The sequence below is a fragment of the Pelmatolapia mariae genome, linkage group LG18 (genome assembly GCF_036321145.2).
Source record: "Pelmatolapia mariae isolate MD_Pm_ZW linkage group LG18, Pm_UMD_F_2, whole genome shotgun sequence".
Taxonomy (NCBI): Eukaryota; Metazoa; Chordata; class Actinopteri; order Cichliformes; family Cichlidae; genus Pelmatolapia; species Pelmatolapia mariae.
This window is the reverse complement of record NC_086243.1, coordinates 34,837,025-34,859,196: the sequence shown is the minus strand read 5'-3', so window position 1 is coordinate 34,859,196 and position 22,172 is coordinate 34,837,025. Positions and strand designations below refer to the sequence as shown.

The 22,172-nt window shown below is 43.6% G+C and overlaps 1 protein-coding gene across 1 annotated transcript; it reads right to left on the bottom strand.

Moving 5' to 3' along the window:
* Positions 1 to 2,771: 2,771 nt before the first annotated feature.
* On the bottom strand, positions 2,772 to 8,934 carry LOC134616211 (verrucotoxin subunit beta-like). Its single transcript, XM_063460941.1, has 3 exons — positions 8,914 to 8,934; positions 8,769 to 8,838; positions 2,772 to 4,510 (listed from the first exon to the last, which is right to left on the bottom strand). The coding sequence occupies exons 1-3, from the start codon at positions 8,932 to 8,934 to the stop codon at positions 2,772 to 2,774; spliced, it is 1,830 nt and encodes a 609-aa protein (XP_063317011.1).
* Between the last annotated feature and the right edge of the window lie 13,238 nt (positions 8,935 to 22,172).

Below are 22,172 nucleotides of genomic sequence, written 5' to 3'. Positions count from 1 at the left end.
ATGTATTTGTACCATTTTTTGTTAGTAGGGTCCTAAATGTAATCAAAAAGGATTTGATTATTATTTATTAAACATCTACAGCTGAGGAGTTTTTAAAGCACACAAGCACAATTCACTGAACCTCAGAAACAGCTGTTATAATCTGTTTCCATCCTGGTCATCAGAGTTCACATTAGAAGCTACAATAAAGATGTGTTTGGGTCTCTTAGCTTGAAGAATAAGAAGAGGCTGGAGCACATTGTTCGACTGTGCAGCAAACAGCAGGTATAAAGCTAAATGATGTTTCCCTCCTGTGTAGAGGGAGGACGACCCTGAAGGCAGGAAGGATTCGGGGTGACAGCTCACATCCTTCAGAGTATCAGCTGTTGCCTTCAGGGACGAGCTGTTATTCACCTCGTTGCAGAACAAATAGATTTAAATTCTCATTTGTTCAAACCACTGTTCATTTTTTAAATTCTATTATGTGATTTGTGGTTTTGGGTGTATGTGTTGCTACAAAGCAAAATGCCCCTCAAGGATCATAAAGTTTATGTTGATATTGAAATGTCAGCAGAGGATTAAAAATCAGCTCTTGCTGTAACTCACAGTGTGAATACAGAGCTCAGAACTGCCAGATTCAATGATTCTAATAAAATAATGTGTAATGTAGTAAATGCACAGAGACTAAAGGAGCACAGCTTCACTGGAAACATTCAAACATTGTTACAAACAGCTGCAGTTCACTCAGACGAGCTGGTTTCAGACGGCTGAAGTTCTTCATGCTGCCTCACTGTCAGACATTACTGTGCTGGAAGGGAGCGCCCTCTGCTGGGCTGCTGAACAAACTACAAGCACTGTGTTGAGTTACTGAGTGTAAATTTAAAAACTGTGTTTGAATAAATGTTTGAACTGTGAACAAACGCTGTGTCAGAGTGAGATTTTAGAATTGACATTTGTACTTAGAAACATAATCATATATGCTTAGAGGTAAATTTTTGTTTGTATATTGATAGAAGGTCTCATCCTTAGTAAGACTCTGTGTACCATGAGATGGGAGGACGTTCACTCCTTTTCCAGAGTGTTCTGGCAAACCTCACATACATGCTAGGGTCATGAGAGAGGTTGTATCTTTGCTTTCTGATATATGGTATGGCAGACACATCTGTATCTGTTTGAGTATAAGAGCCTCTTCTTTAGGTGGACCGCTGGACTCCTCGCGCCAGCTTTCTGAGGAGGCGTTCACGGGGTCATATTTTGACCCACACACACCTACTGATACACACATCCATATTTACACACACACCAGCACACACAGACAGGTACTCTTTGTTCACACATATGCCTGTTTAAGTCATATGTTAATGAAACTATATATATTCATGTAACCACAATATAAAAGGCTTGGTCTCAGTCGTCTCTCTCATGCAGGAGATCACACAAAGAGCTCTGGTGTCTTGCGTCTTGTTTTGCCCCTGCAGTGGATTGTCTCTTTGTTCCAGCAAAGGGTTTTAATTAGATAAAGCTAACACGCTGGCAGCACGAGTGCACAGGAAGTAAATGAAAATGAAGCTGTAAATGTGTAAATGACACATCTGAGTTAGTAAAACTACGTCTCCTCACACAGAGGATAAAACAGCTGCTCTCATATGTGTGATAAACATTTGCTGTGTTTTATGAAGCAACAGAAAAATCCATAAAAATTACAGGAAAGGAAACAAAAAGCAAAATAAAACTTTTTTAATAAAAGCATAAAAATCAACACATTAAAAAGTCCATTAACATCAACATCAGGAGTCACTGAGAAAATAAACTTAATATTACATCAAACTTAAAGAATATAAAGAAGCTGAAAAGAAAAAGTAAAAGGTTGAACATTGTAAAGTCCAATAAAATATAATTACACTTGTATGTTAAAGATAAATCAGTTTAAAATGAGATCTTATCAGGGAGCAAAGAGTAAATATGAGGTTTTTACATGTGTTGTTTGTCTTCGTCAACTGAGTTCAGATCTTTATCGTCTCAGTTCAAACTGGTCTCGAGCTTTTCTTTGTTCTTCTTTGTGATCACATGAATGTTCAGTGAAGGAGTTTCTCTCCTTTCTCTATTTTAGCCATGGTCTCTGCTTTTAATTTCATCTCCATCAAAGACTGAACTCAACTCTTCCAGCCTGGTTTGCCTTCAGATTTCTCTCCTTCAATAAGCATGTCGATGTACTCTGGAGTGGACAGAGGGTTTGTGTTCAGTGCTATCTCTTTAAGTCTGTTCAGACACTTGGCAGATCTCTCCATTAGTTTCATCACCTCAGCCTGCAAACTTTCATATTCAGCTTTCAGTTTGTCATCCACTTGCTGAACAGTCATCTTCTCTCCTCTGGCTCTATCATACTTTTCTATCAGCTCTTTCATTGTTCTTTTCTCTTTAACGTCTTTATACTCCCATCTGTACTTCTGATTAACGTGTGCATTCCAGTAACATTTGCCTGGACACTGAGTACAGTATCCATCTAATCCCATTGCCTTACAGCGTATTTTATCTGCATCCTTTGGTATGGGACAGGGATAGTGACAGGTGACATGACACTGCTGGCAGTTGGTGCTGTAGTTTCCAGTGCCAGAGATGTCCTGGTGAAAAGGTTTTTTGACAGTAACTTCAAATTCAAAGTTCTCATTTCTGCCAATCTCTGCTTCATGTTCTTTAAGTTTCTCACTTTTCTCTTTTATCCCCTCAAGCTTGGCTAACCCAAGTTTCACCTGCTCCTGCATTTTCTCAACTGAAACCTCGAGCTGCTTTCTTTATCTGAGGACCTCCTTTGTCAGTGTCAAACTTGAAGTTGTTTTAATAGAAACTTGATTATCCGGCCCGACACCTGCTGAGGTCACTGCTCTGCATCTGAACACATACTCTGTGTTTGGCTTCAGATCTCTCACTGTGACTTCTTCAGCCTTTGCTTCTGTCTTTTGCTGCCATCCATCCTCTCCACTGACACAGTACTCAACAGAGTAGGAGGTGATGTTCACTGCTCCAAATCTGGGTGGAGAAATCTTCAGTGTCACACTGTTGTGGTTTCTGTCAGCTGCTGTCACAGTTTCAGGCTTTGAAGGAGGCTCAAAGTTCTCACTGACAGGAAATCCACCTTCATAAAGGTAGATGCTGGAACCTTTCTGTGTCTCATGAGTTAAACCCACTGTCAGGAACTTCATGTTCTTGTTCTCCTTGTTGGCCTCTGCAAAATCACTGAAGAGTTTTGCTTTCTTCCTCATATCATTGGCTACTTCTTTTGAAAGGTACCATTGTTCCTTCTCTACATTGTAAGTATGATAAACGTGAACGTCTGTTTTGGTTGTTTCTTTCAGGTAGTTTGATAAAGCTGAGAGATATGGTTCATCCTTCCCCAGTGAGGTGAAAACAAAACACAGGCCATGCTCTGCATTGAGAAGTTCCTCATGTAGACGATTCTGAGATGGGACAGTCTTGGTGTTTTTCATCATGTTGGTGAAAGACTTTAAGATACTGATTTCTCTCTCTTTACAGTCCATCCACTCAGTCAGGTTTTTGCTGTTGAAAGGTGAAGAATGTCTCTTCTTCAGGATCTCAGCGAGTTCAGCCTCCTCTTCTCCTCCTCCTCTGATTGATGGTAGTCTCTTCGCTAACATCCGCTGAAATTCCAGCTTGAACTCTGAACACATTTCTTTAAAACTTTTCAGTTTTTTGCTAATCTGTGGGAACTGTTGCACAGTGGAAGATCTCAGTGCATCGTTACACCTCATTTCCAGTTCACTGAAGTCCTCCAGGACGCTCTGTGATTCCTGGACTAATCTTATACTTATCTGACGGACGAGTTTAGCAGCAGAAGAATCTAAACTGGTCAAAGGTAACAGCCAGACCTTCATTGGTACGGCCTTTTCGCCATTGGTTCCTAGTAATGTTGGAAGGCTTTTGTAGACTTCTACAGCTTCCTGAAATGTTGTTGGAGGTTTCTGAAGGCGAAAGTCTCCATAGAATCTGCAGGAGAATTTCTCAACATTTTTTTTGTCCTTATCTTCCATTTTCAGGGAACCTTCACCCTCTATGGAAAGCAAGGGAATCTTTTTGATCATCACCTTCAAGCTGCCCTGGATGTCTTGATGAGTTTCCTCTTTAGAAACCTCACGGTCAAACACAAAGAAAGCTTGTGCCCCATAAAGGATACCTGTGACTACATGTGTTGCTATTCCTTGCTCAAAAACATAGGGATGTTTTACGTTGCCTCTTCCAAGATGATTCATTGACAGTTCCTGGAACTTTGTTGTAGTTTTGTAGTTCAGTGTCACTCTGGCCTGATTTTTGGATGTCTTGTGATCATTGAGGTATTTGGCTGATCCTCCAACCTCAACCAGTCCACCCAAGAAACTTGCCTTCAGGGATGCCTCAACATTTAATGCTGAAGATTTGTCCTCAATTGATTCAGATGCAACAATTTCAGATTCAGTGTTAGGTTGTTCTTGTTCTCGTCTATCTTTTTCCAGGTCATTACAGTCCCACAGTGTCATTCCTGTAAAATAAAGTTTGTTTTTTTTAAGAAACCTGCTCTGTAACAGATGTGTGTCTTTAGGCATTTCTTGAGTGTCAGGAGAGTTTACTTCCCTGACATTTTGAGTTCAGCTGTTCCAAAGTTAAGGCCAAAAAAAAAAAATCCTTATATTTCAGTTTAATTCAGTTCACCTTTATTTAAGTACAGTGTTTTGAAAAGTGCTTGCTGCTTTCCTGATTTCAGAATATGTCTGTCACAGTGAAATGTTTCAGATCATCAGAAATATTTAAATATTAGAGAAAGATAACACAAGTTAACATAATAATTGAGTTTCTAAATGAAGGTCTTTATTATTAGGGGGCAAAGAATCCAAACCTACACGGCCCTTTGTCAATAAGTGTTTCAAGAGGACCACAGAACAACATCCAAAGAACTCCAGGCCTCACATGTCTCAGTTAAGGTCAGTGTTCATGACTCCACCATAAGAAAGAGATTGGGCAAAAATAGCCTGCATAGCAGACTTCCAAGACAAAAACCACTGCTGAGCAAAATGAACATAAAGGCTCATCTGAGTTTTGTCAGAAAACATCTTCAGCACTGTAGCCAGGCTGACAAACAGTCAGAGCTCTGTTGAGCCAACCATCCCTTTAACGTTAACTAGTAATGACTTCATGAATTTCTTCACAAATAAAATTTTAATTATTAGACAAAAAAATTACCAATAATCGTCCCACAGATGTAATATTATCTATAGCTACTTTCAGTACCATTGATGTTAAGTTAGACTCTTTTTCTCCAATCGATCTTTCTGAGTTAACTTCAATAATTAATTCCTCCAAACCATCAACGTGTCTTTTAGACCCCATTCCTACAAAACTGCTCAAAGAAGTCCTGCCATTAATTAATGCTTCAATCTTAAATATGATCAACCTATCTCTAATAATCAGCTATGTACCACAGGCCTTCAAGCTGGCTGTAGTTAAACCTTTACTCAAAAAGCATCTCTAGACCCAGCAGTCTTAGCTAATTATAGGCCAATCTCCAACCTTCCTTTCATATCAAAAATCCTTGAAAGAGTAGTTGTCAAACAGCTAACAGATCATCTGCAGAGGAATGGCTTATTTGAAGAGTTTCAGTCAGGTTTCAGAGCTCATCACAGCACAGAAACAGCTTTAGTGAAGGTTACAAATGATCTTCTTATGGCCTCTGACAGTGGACTCATCTCTGTGCTTGTCCTGCTAGACCTCAGTGCAGCGTTCGATACTGTCGACCATAATATCCTATTAGAGCGATTAGAGCACGTTGTAGGTGTTACAGGTACTGCACTGCAGTGGTTTGTATCATATCTATCTAATAGACTCCAATTTGTACATGTAAATGGAGAGTTCCACTGCTATGCAGATGACACACAGCTCTATCTGTCCATGAAGCCAGGTAACACACACCAATTAGTTAAACTGCAGGAATGTCTTAAAGACATAAAGACCTGGATGGCCGCTAACTTTCTGCTTCTTAATTCAGATCAAACTGAGGTTATTGTACTCGGCCCTGAAAATCTTAGAAATATGGTATCTAACCAGATTCTTACTCTGGATGGCATTACCTTGGCCTCCAGTAACACTGTGAGGAACCTTGGAGTCATTTTTGACCAGGACATGTCCTTCAACGCACATATTAAACAAATATGTAAGACTGCTTTCTTCCATTTGTGCAACATCTCTAAAATTAGAAATATCCTGTCTCAGAGTGACGCTGAAAAACTAGTTCATGCATTTATTACTTCCAGGCTGGACTAGTGTAATTCATTATTATCAGGAAGTCCTAAAAACTCCCTGAAAAGCCTTCAGTTAATCCAAAATGCTGCAGCAAGAGTCCTGACAGGGACTAGAAACAGAGCAGATTTCTCCTGTTTTGGCTTCCCTTCATTGGCTTCCTGTTAAATCCAGAATTCAAAATCCTGCTCCTCACATACAAGGTCTTAAATAATCAGGCCCCATCTTATCTTAATGACCTTGTAGTACCATATCACCCTATTAGAGCACTTGGCTCTCACACTGCAGGCTTACTTGTTGTTCCTAGAGTATTTAAAAGTAGAATGGGAGGCAGAGCCTTCAGTTTTCAGGCCCCTCTTCTGTGGAACCAGCTTCCAGTTTGGATTCAGGAGACAGACACTATCTCTACTTTTAAGATAGACAGGCTTTAGTCCTAACATGTTGGTGTTTGAGTGCATAGTATGGGGTTTGATCAGAAGGCTAAGGACCACCCTTTGAACCTAGGGATTAGGTTTTAGCACTGTTGCCATTGATAGGTGCACCTTTTAAGGCAAGCTTCAGAGGACCTTACACTATTAAAAGCTGTATATCAGTAATGGACTGCTTGATACATACATCAGAGAGGAGGAAAAATGTTTAGTGGTGTCATGTCAACTTTACTTCTACTTCTCTCCCTGAACTAAGCAGAGATATCCAGTCTACATAAAATCCTAAACTGAATTCATTAGGGATAGTTGCAACAACAAGAGTTTTATATACAGTTGACTTTGAAACTCCATCTGTACCAGTTTTGATGGAGAAACTGAAAAATTCTGAGTACTTGGGCCATTTAAATTACAACTTTAATTGAGCATGACATAGCAGTGGGAAGTGCTTGACCTATTAAGCAGCATTTCTACAAGATGCTTGTGAAAAAGTGCACATGAATGAAAAAGGAAGTCAGGTATATGATGAAACATGGGAATGCTAAACCAGCTTGCTTTAGCTGGGCATCTCAATGTCTGATGGTGGATAAGGCTGATGGTTCAGATAGATTTTGCATGGATTACAGGAAAGCTAATTCTGTTACTAAACCTGACTGTTATCCAATGACACACGTGGAAGACTTCATTAATCAGGTGGGAAGTGTGACATTTGTGACTAAATTAGACTTTTTAAAAGGATATTGACAGGTGCCACTAATGCCCAGGGCTAAGAAAATTTCAGCTTTTATTACACCATTGGGTTTGTTTTACTATTTGGTAATGCTGTTTCGAGTGAGAAATGCTCCTGCAACATTTCAGTACGTTTATGAACGAGGTTTTGGCTGGACTGACAGGTGGTGCTTCTTATTTAGATGATATTGTGGTTTATAGTGACACATGGGAAGTTTATGTTCAGAATATGGATTGGGAGAGACAAGTTCAACAATTAACCTTGCCTAATATGATTTTTTTTTCTGTGGAGGCCATTGAAAAGTGGTCTTTGCCAGTTTCTGAGAAAGAACTGATGCAGTTTCTAGGGTTAGTGGAGTGTTATTTTAGTTTCTCTTATAACTTCTGTACTGTGGTGAGTAATTTGACCAACCTGTTGAGAAAAAAATATTCCTTTCATTTTGACCTCTACTGCCAGTTTGCTTTCACTTGTGGGAAGATGCTGATTTCTTGTGCTCCTGTTCTTGCTGCTGCTGATTTTGAAAAACCTTTTAAGATACAGGTTGATGCAAATGAGACTGTTGATGGGGCTGTCAGGAAACGCTCCTACAGGAGGGGAGGTGGGGTGGAACATCCTGTTGGTTTTTTTTATCATGGAAGTTCAGCTATCACCATCTGAATTATTCAGTGATCAAAAAGGAAACACTGGCACTCATTTGGCCCTTGAGTTATTAGGAGTGTGTGTATATTGGATCATCACTGCTACTAACCATGTACACAGATCATAACCTACTAACCTTTTTATCTAGCAGGCACAACAGCAACCAGAATCCTATGTGTTGGTTGTTATTCATCCAGCTGTATAAACTGGATGCACACCATAATAAATGCTGAGAAAACATCATGGCTGATGCACTTTCCTGAGCGTCATACAAAAATGCTGTTGTTGGGGGTATTGTTTTGTGGGAGGCGCTTCAGCCTTGTTATTGTTTGGTGAGCCTGTTTTTGTTTCTTCTTGTTCAGATACTTATTAACGGCTTCTCCCATCCATTAGGAGAAAAGGACTTTACCTGTTGGGAGGCTATGTAAGGTTGTGTCCTTCCAAGATGGCTGTTACTTTCTCTCTCTCCTCCTGGTGAGAGAGGCTGGTGTCTTTCTGCTTTGGTTTTTGGTTGGTTTGAAGTTATTTCTAATTTCAGTGACATGTTGTTTAAGGGGTTAGCATGTAGTTTTCTTTTGTTCTCCTTTTCCTCAGTTTATACTTAATAAATTTGGTAATGTTATTTGTGTGGATCTCCCTTTTTCCTTATGTCCTTAATGAGCCGGGTATAACACATGCACACACTACAACAGAATCCACAATAGGATACTTACCAGGGACAAGAGAGTCACTGCGACAGTCGTACAACATCCCAAGGCTGAAAGGCCGACCAAGTGCCGCCACCTCCTTGCTGTAGCTAAAGTCCATCTCTTGGCCTGAACCTGAAAATTGTTTTACAAATTGCACTCAAATATAGACTATTAACAATTTGCAAGTCATTGCAAGTCTTAGCACAAACATTGTTCTGTTTGTATGAGCATCTCAACTTAGACTGCTGCCCCTAAATTACTGCATACTTACAGTACAAAGGATTTAATCCTTTGTAGTTGATCTGTCTTGAAGAGAGAATGTCAGCTGGTTTTTCAGTTGTATGAATCTGCTTTAAAAATGGAGGAGTTTTTAGTTAGTTTTTTTTTTTTAAGTTTAGTTTACATTTCCTTCAAATTTGACAAATTGCTTAACAAGAATTGGAAGAAAACTGCTCTAAGCATTCAGCATTAATATTTCTGTTGATTCTGTTCATCTGGATGTAGCGTTTTTCAAACTTTTCATAACTCATCCAAATGACTTCTGCAGTCTCCCAAGTGAGGAGACTTGAGACTGAAGAAGTCACTTCAATGGTCACCAGGACACATGTTTAAATTTGTATCATATGTACTATCAGGCTTCTTTGCAATTTATTCCTTAAAAATGTATCCTGCTATTAATTTAATATTTCAACAGGCAAAAAAAAAAAAAAAAAAAAAATCACACTGAAGATGTGGAAGTCTCAAATAAAATAAACAAAGGTAAAATATATGTCTGAGAAAGGTACTAGCAGTCCTATTCTGAGTTCAGTGTTCAGGTATTTTTTATTTTTGCTTTTTAGCAATCCCACCAAGAAACGTTTTATCAGACATTTAAAAAAAAAACCTTTACTAGTCACAAAACGGCAGTGTGCGGGCAGGAAAAGGACCCAAAGGCAAAACTCACCTAGACAAACGTGAACTCAAAAACACTGCTTTATTGCAGGCGTGGAGGTGAAACAAAGAACAAAACTAAACTGGAATACTCTAATAATAATGAACTCAGGGAAGACACATGGAGAATAACACACAGCTATGAACTCAAAATGCTGGGTCACAAAGACCCAGAACCGTGACAGCTATATAGTATACTATAGTATACTTACTATACTTTAAAATAAAATGTGTAAATAAATTGATGGAGCAGTGTGCTCAAAGGGCAGTACCAAGGACGTTGGAGGGACATGATCAAGCTAATGAAGTTTCTACCTTTTTATAGTGAGGTTGGATACCAGAGATGGGAGAGTGCGAGGCAGCTGGAAAGCTGGCAGACATATGTGGTGAACCAGGAGAACATTATATGAGTGTAAAGTCAATAAAAACCATTAAGCAACACGGGAACAGTGTGTCGGGTCACGTTCCTTTCTTCACTGGTGCTGAAACCCAGTTCCCACGTCAGACCTCTTGGGCCATACCGCCGGCACAGCAACTCCAAATCCTGGCTCAGATGCTGGCAGAGATGGCGGCTATGAATAGAGACCAGGCGGCTGCCCAGCGAGAGCATCTGGAGGAATTACAGGACCAGGCAGTTGGGGAGATGCAGGTCCGGTTGTGCCGGTGCTGGTGCCGAGGCGGAGGACTTTGCCATGGAGACTGGCATAGACGCTTGGGCGTCTACCTGAGATGGGAGTGCCCGCTGATGGAGGTGGGACAGGTGTTCTGCGTTGCCGGGGCTGCAGCACCCTCCCTTGGTCCAGGAGGAACGTACAGCATTTCAGTAAGGTGTCAAGGAGTTATATGCCATGCTTTGGTGCACACGGGCTGTACGCAGACCCTTGTGCACCAAAGCCTGGTTCGCCCTGGGGTGATAGAAATTGATGGTAACGTGGTGCAACCTGAAGCTGTGGGGACCTACCCATCCTTTGTGTTATTGAAAGATAGGATAGGTTATACCGAGTGGGTCGTGACACCTTGCATAGAGGAAACACACACCCAGTTGTTGGTGCCTAAAAGCCACTGGGAATTATTTGGCATTAAATCTGTTCAGACCAGCACCTACCACCCTCAGACAGACGTGCTGGTGGAGCAGCTGAATAAGACTTTAAAATCCATGATTTGTAAGTTCATTCACGAGGATGGCCACGTTCCAGGGCCTGATGGAGCGTATGCTGCCACCTACCTGGATGTTGTTATCGTCCATAGTGACACCTGGGCGGAGCATGTGTAGTGGGTGGCTGCCATTCTGGAGACCCTGAGGCAAGCTGGGCTCACAGCCAACCCAAAGAAGTATGCGGTTGATGGAGGGAGGTACAGTACCTGGGGTACCAATTGGGGGCGGGCAGGTGGAAAAAAACAGCAGCAATCACATCCTGCCTGTACAAGCCGTGAGACCAGTTTTCCTGTGCTTCACTCGCGTAGGTCAGTTTGAAGAGGAAAAGAACTCCACGGGACTCCGATGTGAAAGATGTAACAAAAAGATTTATTCCACAGTTTGCATCTTACAGGAGTGGTCAGTTTTAACTTAGCCTCAACAAATATAACCTACTACGATAGGAAAACCGTGTGGCTCTGTTCTACCCTGCTGCCGCGTATAACTTCTGCTGTATTAGCTCTTTTCTCTCTCCCCCCTCCCGCACCGCATGCGCTAATTTGCATACATCCGTGATGCCCGGATATTACTATAAACACGAGTCTTTAAGGCACATGTATTCATGGTACTACGTAACCAAACCAACACAGCAATAAAATAATTTTAGTTCCACCATAAACATGCATTTACTTCCTAAATTATTAATTACACAAACAAGCTTAACAACAGCGAAATATAAATACTAAACATATGAACTATCTTAACTTGGCTCCCACACTGCCCGTGAGCCGGAAGCTGAAAGAGCATGAGAGGAGGTACAGCACGGTGGAGAAGGAGTGTCTGGCTATCCAATGGGGAGTCGACTCCCTTCATTATTACCTCCTGGTTTGGCTTAATGGGTCCCTGGCCTCAGTCGGGCAGTGGGGGTGTGTGGTGGAGGTAAGGTTCCTGGCTCAGCTGCAGGGGAGGGGTGGTGCAGTGAGCTCAAGGGGCAGTGCCAGGGAGGTTGGACATGATCAAGCTAATGAGGTCTCTCCCTTTTATAGTCAGGTCGGAGACCAGAGGCAGCTGGAAAACTGGCGGATGAATGTGCCGAACCAGGAGAACAGTATATGAGTGTAAAGTCAACAAAAAACACTAAGCAACATGGGCACAGTGTGTTCTACAATAGGGCTTCAGTATAGTGACTTTAAACTCAAAATCAGTATTTCTGCTGTTCTCTGCCTGTTCTCTAACATTTTTAATGGGATACTTCATTATACTTTGCATACTTAAGTAACCTGAAGATGGCGAACGCAGCTACAGCCAGATTGGCGTCTCAGAAAAGGTTGTGTGATTAATTAATTAATTAAGTCAAACAGATTTTGCTTGAAACAAAACACAAACAAACAAAAAGGAGAAAATGGCAAAGATGAGGAAAATTGAAGAAGATTTGGAAGAGATTAAGCAGTCGCTCAACTCGTTATCAACAGACGTCAAGCAACAGGGAATATTAACGACTTTAATGGACCAAATCTAAGAATTACAAAGCTTGATTAAGGAAACGGATAAAACAATCTAGCTTTTAGAAAGGAGACTGGATGATTTAGAACAGCATGCATGACTGGAGGACGTGATTATTACTGGTTTGGAAACCAAACACAGGAGCTACGCGAGAGTCACTGAGACTGGGAATTGTGTGAAGTCTGGCGGAGATTAGCCCCCGGTGGAGGAGCAACAAACATTAGAGTGTCAGGTAGTGGAGTTTTTTGCGAGTAAAAAACTTCCCCTGCATAGCAACAACATCGCGGCGTGTTATACCCTGCCCAGAAAGAATGCCAGGGCACCTCCAGCAGTAGTAGTAAAATTTGTGAATCGAAAACACAAAATTGAGCTACTGAGGCAGTCCAGACAACTGAAAGGGAGTGGAGTATATGTGAATGAACATCTCACAAAAAAGAACGCCGATATTGCCAGACAAGCCCGTATCATGCATAAAGAAAATAAAGTCCAAGCAACATGGACGAGAAATTGCAAAGTGATGATAAAACTCAACGGAACACCAGAAGAAGCCAAGGTTGTAATGATCAGGGATCTTCATGATTTGGACAACTACGGGGGATGATTACACTGATGCGGTCGGATGGCAGAAGGTCTGTTATGATGTGTTTGTGTTACACCCTGAAAAGGGGCTGAAAAGGGGATAAATCAATGACAACACTCAGACATGATGCTTCTCCTTCAGCAGCTTCATTGCGAATGAGGCATCGTGGCCAGAGCTCCCCCTTCCGGCAAAGGCAGATGTAACAAATCAATCACGATCACTAAATCACATGGATTATTCCCCAGGCTTGACAAGTAGATCACAGATTGAATTTTACACAGGTTATAGTCACATTAAGGATTGTTATCCGGTTGAACATAGTCATGAACTCTTAACTGTTTTGTGTTACATCACATCTCTGGGACTTGATGGGACTTCTTTTACCCTTGTTTATACATTTACATATTTGAAAGAAATTAAATAATACATTGAGTAACTTTTAACCATTATGAACTTCAACTAATAATCAATCTATCACACACTCCCCCACAAAATTAGATGTCGTCCCGACATCACAACTCTTATGAACTAAAAATTAACAAAATGTCACAAAATCCAGTCATTTTTAATCTTAGTTCCCTCTTTTGTACTGAGTCTTAAGTCTGTTCGTTGGTCAGTATCTTTGCATGAACAGCGGCTGACAAATTTGGAAGGAATTAGGCCACATGGTTATTGGTTGAATGTCTCTGTGTTGTATGGGCTGATACTGGTAGGGAATCTCGTTTGTACACACTGTATTGTAGCATGTTGGAGTACCCAACTGATCATAGGTGAAAACCTTAGGGGCTCGTCTCTCCCTCCTTGGCAAACTATAGGTCCCTTCTCTGTTGCTTTCAGGCAAGCATGGGCGTGGAGATTCTAGAGTTTCATCCATTACCTCTCCAACTACTTGTACATCTTCCTCTCGATGGTCTTCGTCCTGTGGCCTGTTTTCGTTCTGTGTCTCAGGCTCCTCTGTGTACAACATGAGCCTTTCTTCACCCGGTGGTCCATTACCACCAATCTCTGGTTTCTCCTGGCCATCACCATGCTCTGTGACCCTCTCTGTACTGGGCACTTGAGTCTGTGTTACGGGCCCATAATAGTACCCCCATTCCTCCTCATCATCTTCCACTTCCTGGTTCACCTGTTCTGCGTCTTTGTCCCTCACCCTTCTTTTCTTTTGCTTTGGTGATACTGCTGGTGGCCTTTCCAGGGGTAAGTAATCACATGGCAGCAGCAGGTTGCGGTGCATGATTCTCGACCTTCCCCTCCCTTGCTCTGGTTTCACTTCATACACAGGGAGGCCTTCTGCAACTTGACGGATGACAACATGGATGTCCTGTTCCCAGTGATTACGAAGCTTCCCGGTTCCTCCTCTAGGGGTCAGATTTCGGACAAGAACACGATCGCCAGGATATAACACAGAGCTTCTCACTTTCCCATCATAATGTTTTTTACCCCTGTCTGCTGACTTCTTTGCATTCTCCCGTGCTATGTCATATGCCTCATGCATTTCTCGTGTCCATTTCTCCATGTAAGTCCGGTGGTCTGTTTTCCCTGTCTCAGAGGTGAGACCAAACAGCAGATCAATAGGTAACCTTGGGGACCTTCCAAAGAGAAGGTAGAAAGGAGAAAACCCAGTTACCTCACTTCTGGTACAGTTATAGGCGTAGATAAGCTTGTTCAAAGACTCTTTCCAACTTGTCTTCTGCCTATCAGTCAGTGTCCTTAACATTTGTAGTAACGTCCGGTTGAACCGTTCAACTTGCCCGTTCCCTTGTGGGTGATATGGGGTAGTTCGGGATCCCAATATGCCACAGTTCTTTTTCAGTTGGGCAAAGAACTGGTTCTCAAATTCACCACCTTGGTCATGGTGTATCCGTGCTGGCAGTCCAAACTTCAAGGCGTAGTCATTAAAGATGCGATCAGCAACCGTTTTGCCAGACTTGGAGGTGGTGGCATAAGCCTGTGCAAAACGAGTAAAGTGGTCAACAATCACCAAAATATACTCGTAACCACCCTTACACTTGTCCAAGTGGAGAAAATCTATTGACACCAGTTCAAACGGCTGTGTGGTAACAATACTGGTGAGTGGTGCCCTTGCTTCTTTACATGGTATCTTTTGTTTCAGGCAAGTGCAGGTCTTTGTCACATAATGTTCAATGTCTCGTTGCATGTAAGGCCAAAAGAATCGATCTCTGATCAGTGATGTTGTTCGATCAGTGCCCTGATGACCCATCTCATCATGCAACTCTCTCAGTACAGTTTCTTTGTACTTTTCAGGCAACACAAGCTGTCTCTTGGTTGTGGTTTTTCTGCGAAGAATACCATCTTCATCAATATGAAGTCTTTCCCATTCACGCAGGAGACACTTGCTTTGGGCACTTAGTGTATTAAGTTCATGCCTTGTTGGTTTTTCATTTCTCATTTTGCACTGTATTATTGGGCCAATATTTTCATCGTCCTGCTGTGCTTGTTTGATCTCTGTTGCCGAAAATTGGTTGTGTGGTTCTTCACTCACTGATGTACACTGGAGACGGGTGAGTATGGGGCAAACCATTGGTGAGTTGAAATCTGGAGTCTCCACAACTTGGGTTATTGCTGCCACACAATCTGAACCCACTTCCTCTGTACACTGTTCCATCATTTCCTCTATCTCAACAGGCATTCTTGAAAGACTGTCAGCATCCACATTCTCTCTACCTGGGCGATATCGGATGGTGAAATGGAAGTCTGCAAGCTCTGCCACCCATCTACATCCAGTTGCATTTAGCTTGGCACTTGACAGGATGTAGGTGAGGGGGTTATTGTCAGTGAACACAGTGAAGGTAGGCGCATAATAAAGGTAATCTCTGAATTTCTCTGTGACGGCCCACTTCAGTGCGAGAAACTCCAGTTTTCCTGAGTGGAGATGATAATTTCGTTCAGCTGCAGTCAATGTCCGGGAGCCATAAGCAATCACACGGAGTTTATTATCTTGTAGTTGGTATAGAACTGCTCCGAGGCCTTGGGCTGAAGCGTCGGTATGGAGGATAAATGGTTTAGAAAAATCTGGAAACCCGAGGACTGGTGGCTCAACTAAGCAGTCTATTAGTCGTTCCAATATGTGCTGATGTTCTTCAGTCCACACAATTGACTTGTGTGATGGAACCCCTTTACTCTTTCTTGTGACTTGTTTTGTGTTTGTCTGGTTTTGGGGTACATTGTTATCTTCTGTTGTGCCCTTCAACAAGCTATACAGTGGACCCGCAATACGGGAGAAGTCCCGTATGTACTGCCTATAGTAACTTAACAAGCCCAAGACAGTTCGCAGCTCTCCCACATTGCTTGGTCTCCTGTCCTTCAAGGCTCTCACTGCATTGGTGTCAGCTGGATCAATTTTGCTACCTTCGGCTGAAACAATTCTCCCTAGATAGCGAATCTCGTGTTTGAATAATTCACATTTACTGGGTTTAAGCTTGATCCCATACTTCCTCAGTAGCTGAAGCACTTTTCTGACATGACTGACATGATCGTCAAATGAATGACTGTACACTAGAGTGTCATCAAGGTAGGGTACACAAATGTTGTCTCGCACCTCTTCCAGACACTCTTCCATGCAGCGTTGGAAGGCTGCAGGTGCATTCATCAGCCCGAATGGAATCCTTATCCATTCGTACAGGCCCCATGGTGTCACAAAAGCAGTTAAAGGTCGGCTGCCTTCATCCATAAAGTAAGGTAGGCCTTGCCTTGGTCTAACAATGAAAACCATGAGTTGCCGCCAAGACTGTCGAGAATGTCCTGCACTCGAGGGATTGGTTGTCTGTCTGGATGAGTCTTTTTGTTTAGTTCTCTGTAATCTATACAAAGACGTAAGCTGCCGTCCTTCTTTCTCACACAGACAACGGGCGAGGCATAAGATGAGTTGGATTTCTTGACCCATCCTTGTGCAATAAGGTTGTGCAGATACTCTTTCATCTCTTTGTATAGCGGCTTTGGTACCGTCAGGTAAGTGCGTGCTACAGGATCCATATCCTTCAATGATATCTTCAGTTTCAACTTGTCGATACATCCAATATCATCATCTGATTTGGAAAAGGAAAAGCATTCCTCACGGAGCATCTTTTGCACCACCTCTCTTTCGGATTCACTCAGGTGAGTAAGGTCAATCGGTGGGTCCCATGAGGTGTCAGGGATTTGCTCACTCTGTGCATTCACTTGATTCACCAATAATGGGGACCACTGGTCAGATTTCTCTAAAACCGTTGCTGGGTACACAGCTTGAATTTGCTCTAAGGTGCCCACAACAGTTTTTCCTGACAGCTCAATATCATGATCAGTGGGATTTTGCACATCAAGAACAATATAGGGGGTGACCCCCTCCTGAGTTCTACCAGTGTCTCACAAAACTCCAGGCCTTCAGCCCACTGAGGGTTTATGTCAGGCTCAAAGAGAAGTGTAGTGTCTTTGTTCAGCAGGCGGGTCTGCACCTTACAGTCAATCTGAACAGAAGTGTGTTTGGGTACAATGACTTTCTCTTTTGTTGTTCTCACAACAAAATCATGTGATTGTTCAGCAGTCACTAAATCAATAAAGGTTGTGACATTTTCTCTTTTAAGGCAAGGGAAAGCCCCTCTTAATGTCTCGTGCAACTGCTCAGTTCTTGCAGCATCCATTTGCTCTATAGTACTAGTTTTCAGTATTTGCTCAATGACATTAAAGCCTAGAATGGGCTGCGAAAGACTTCCGCCTTTCATCACTAACATGGGGACTACAAGTTCTTTAGGGTTTGCTCCCTCAGCAGCTAGACCAAAAGTGACTTCAATGAAACCCTTGTAAGGGATGTTTTGACCATTAGCAGCTGAGATTTTTAAATCGTCAGGTGCATCAAGTAACTCAGAAACATCTCTTAATTTCTCATGTGGTAAGTACTTCTTTTTCCACTTTTCATCAACAATACACACTTGAGAGCCTGTATCCCATAAGGCTTGAGTTTGGTGGCCTTGTATATAACAGTCAACTATACACTGTTTCCCGACAAGAGCAACAAGATGGGACTGGCTGTCCACCCTTTTGGGGTGAATAACACTTGCCTTTGGGTGCGTGTTTTGATTTACCTGAGGCTGAGAGTGTTTGTTGCATTGTCTTCTGTGTCTGGGCCAGTGCTCGGCTTGGCACATCTTAGAACAATAAGTGCTTTTTTTACAAACTGCACACCTTCTGAGTCTTTTGAGTTTCCCCGGAACACGACAGTAAGAGCAAAGCTGTTGGGACGTTACACTATTGTTGGTTACTCCCTGTCCCGTGGGGGCAACCACTGTCCGTTTAAAGGTTGATCTTTGTCTGGTCTAGTTAGTTTCGCCCTGCAACCTGCAAGGAAGTGTTCACTGCTACCACATCGATAGCAATGGTTGCAGTACTCAGTCCCACTTTGCTGGCAGCCAAAGCACTTCCTTAGGCGTGCTCGGTTTACAGCAGGATACTGACGTTGTGGTGCGAACCTCTGTTGATACTGAGCTGTATCACCTCTCCGTCCAGGTCCCACAGGAGGCCAGTAGTTGTGTGGCAGATGCTCGAGATGAGAAGAGGGAACACATTCTGGTGCTGCAAGTGAGGCAGAATACTGTGTTTGTGCCGGACTAGGCTGTTGAATTATTTCTTTGATTTGTGCAACTTCAGCACCAAGATTTTTCAATAATGCCATATCAGAACGGATTTCTTTAAGTTCATTTAGTAGGTCAGGCTGAGCTTTGCTGATGGATTCTGGTTTCAGGTTTTTCCCTTTTTTATCTGCAGGGGTGTCAGACAGAAGTGAATGCACAGTGGTTGGCCGCTGCTGGGAGAGTAACTTCTTTTTATTTTGTCTCTCTGCTTCATTTGCACAGGCAACATTGAGTTTCTCAAGGAGGAGCTCATCACTGGTTGTGGTTTCCTGTAGGTAGGGCTGGAGGTCACTTTTAATGTTATCATTTTGCAGGCCTGTCAGAACTGTATGAAGGAACATGCTCTGTACAAGCACAGGATCATATCTTAAGCCAGATTCAGCTTCTTGCGATGCAAACAGAATTTTCTGTCTTAAGTCTAGGGCACGGATTAAGAAAGTTTGTGGGGTTTCTTTAATGCTTTGGACCTCTGACGTGAGTTGTTTGTAAAGTTCTGTTGCACCTCGTTCTTGGTAGTGGGACCTCAGAATTCTCCTCAGGGTAGGCAACGTAAGGTTAGTTTTGCCCTCCAGGTAGCTGCGCAATTGTAAGCCTGGTGCTATTGCCCTGATTACTGCATCAACTATTTCTATTTCAGGGACTCCTTTGCTGATGCCTTGTTCAATCTGGTGAGCTAGGCTCGAGAAAGTTAGTTTATCCTTTTGGCCAGGCTCACCAATCTGACCTGATATTTTGAATTCTCTGCCCCACGGTAATGTCAGAAAAGGTGGAGTGATTTGTGTAGCACTATTGTCCCCCACACTCATCGACAGTTTGGCTGTACTAGGTTGCTTTGCCTTGTTCTGTCGTGATAATGCAAGAGCCAACTGAAGCGTCTCTATTTCCTTTATCAGCTGTTCTTCTTCTGAGGCCTCACCAACCTGTTTCTGCACCTCATCTGTCTGGTTAGCATCTGAGGTTCTGTGTCCCGATGTACTGTTCTGAGCAGCCTGTTGCAACTCAAAAATTTTGTCTTTCAAAATCAGTAGCTCTGACATACCCTCATCTTCAAGCTCATCCAGCTCCTCTCTTTCTAAGTGCTGTATTATATAGGAAATGAGAGAGGAACGACTTTTACCCGATACCTTTTCAAGTTTTGAACCAGCAATATTTAGGAAATCACAAACTTCGATCAAAATGTCTCTTGTCACTGTATACAATGTACCAGAAACTTCTTTTTTTTTTTTTTTTTTTTTTAAACCTGTCCCGTTTGGTTCTTTTGCCATCAGAATTATTGTCTAAAGGCGAAGAAAGATGCCCAACGGATTTACTTTACCAAATGGACCATCCCAGCCTTGCCGTAATGGTCCATTTGATTTACCTTTTATTGTTTATTTTATTTTATTTTATTTTATCTTTTTTACTTGCTAGATACGGGACAGGGGAAAAGAAAAGGGAGAAAGAAAGAGGGGGGAAAAAACAAAACAAAACAAAAAAAAAAAAACAGCGGAGAAGAGGGACGGGGATAAAGGGCAAAAAACAAAAACCAACAAAATAAGCAGACAAAAAATACATATATCGATCACCTGGATCACCTGTTGAGAAAGAAAAAAGAAAACAAGCAGAAGAAAACGAGAGTAATAGAATAAACAACATCACAATGATATATGGGAATATAACACTACATACTTAATATTAAACATTATTGTGCGGCACGTAAGATCGACAGCGCACAGTGTGCTTTGAGGTAGGAGCCAAAAAGGGTGTAGTTTGTGTGTGTGATCACCTGTGTGTACACCTGTGAGCATGAGCGCGCTTGTATTTAAAAGGTTCCTTAATGTAATGATCTGCTAGAGGGTGTGGGGGGCCACAGTCCCATCCTCCAGGGCATGAAGCAGGTATGGAGGAGATCAAAACTCCAGACATCCAGAGGCCCCCAGAACACAAGAGACCAAGGAAGACCAACAGAGGGGCAGCCGCGCCACTGTCCCAGAAAGAGCTGAGGAGAGTCCCAGATGAGGGATCACTCAGCAGCCGCGGAGCAGAAGCCAGGGGGGGTTGCAGTGACGTGCCCGTGAGCTCCGCCGGCAGCCAGCTGTGCCTGAGTGACCGAGCCCCAGGCCGAGAGGCCGAGGGCACCCCACCCCCGAAGTGGCCCGAGCGAGCCCCAGGTTCCAGGCCCGGATAAGCAGCCACCAAGGAGTGAGCCGGTGTGTACCCGGACGCCCACCCCCGGACACAAAGAACCACCAACGCATCGATGTCTGAGGGCGTCTGCCACCGGCAGGGGAAGTGGTGGGGGGAGATAGGCCTCCAAACCTTGGAGGGCCTGAGATGTCCCCAGAGAGGTGGCGTCTGATACCCAACCTGACATATAGACACAGACATACAGGCACACTCAAATACAAACATCCATTCCCACCCTCATGCTCTCATAGGCAATTACTCCACACTCAACCAACGTGGAGACAGACATAAAGAGACGCTGTACACACAATCACACTCCCCAAGCGTACTCTAAGAACCGGGTCTAGGTACCCTTGCCCCTGGAGGGGGAAACTGCACCCAGACCCACGTGGTGTTACCCTTTTCCCTGCAGTGGGGAGAAGCAGACTGCCCCGACTCCGCAGCAGCAGGGAGGCCCCACACACCAGACCCCAGTCGGACGGCCAACTCCTCCTCCTAGCCCCCCCGCTCCAGCAGGCCGCAGAGACCGGGGGTGTGAGAAGACTCCAAACCTCCCTCTACCCGCTCATATGTAGTGTTGATGTATATGTGTTCTAAGGTGCAATTAAAACCCAGGAGGGCATGGAGCTACCTGCCAGAGAGCAGCAGGTAAGCGCATAGCCCCTCCTGATAGCCCTCAATGTCTACGTGTATTTAAAATTGAGAGGTGGGCAACGACGCCAGGGGTGAGGTGTACACCCTGATGGTAATTTGGAGTCCGTGTTGTGAGCCCACCCCCAAGATCCTATATGTATGTGTTATGAGAGTGTGAGTAATGTGAATGTCTAAGTTGTGAGATAAAATTGAGGCAGAGGCAGCCAGAAGGGGACAGAGGGGGGGGGATGCCTCCTCTGCACCCTGGTGACACACCCCTACCCCAAGGCCCTGCATACGTGGGTGATTGTGGTGGAGCGGGAAGAGGGAGGCAGCTGGAGATGGGGAGGGAAGAAAGGAAGGGGCAAGTGACCCCTCCCTGGGGCCAGCTCCCCCGCTGACCCCAGTAGGCACCCCCATGCTCTGCAACCCGCCAGGGAAAGGGGGCCCAGGCCCATCCGGACCAGGGCCCAGTGCAGCAGCACCGCCCGGCCCCACAGAGCCCGGGACAGCCCACCCGACCCCACTACAGAGAAAACTGCACCCACCCCATCATCCACTCATCTTCCAGACTACACAAGACAATAGACGCCCAGGCTGAGATCTTCCTCCACCTCTCCTATATCTCCCCCTCCTGCAGAGAGAATTCCTGAGGAGAGGAAAGCTCCTGCAAGATGTGACAACCTCCCCCACCAGTTGAAGAGTCCCCCAGGTGGCTCGATGCACCGGCGGCGCCCTGCGCCAGGACTGGGCCCCCATATACCCACCCGCCCACAACCCCAGCAACACACCAACCAGGACCCGAGCCCCCGAGGCCCGGCCAGGGCCCCAGCCCAGAGACGGAGCGCCCCCAGAAC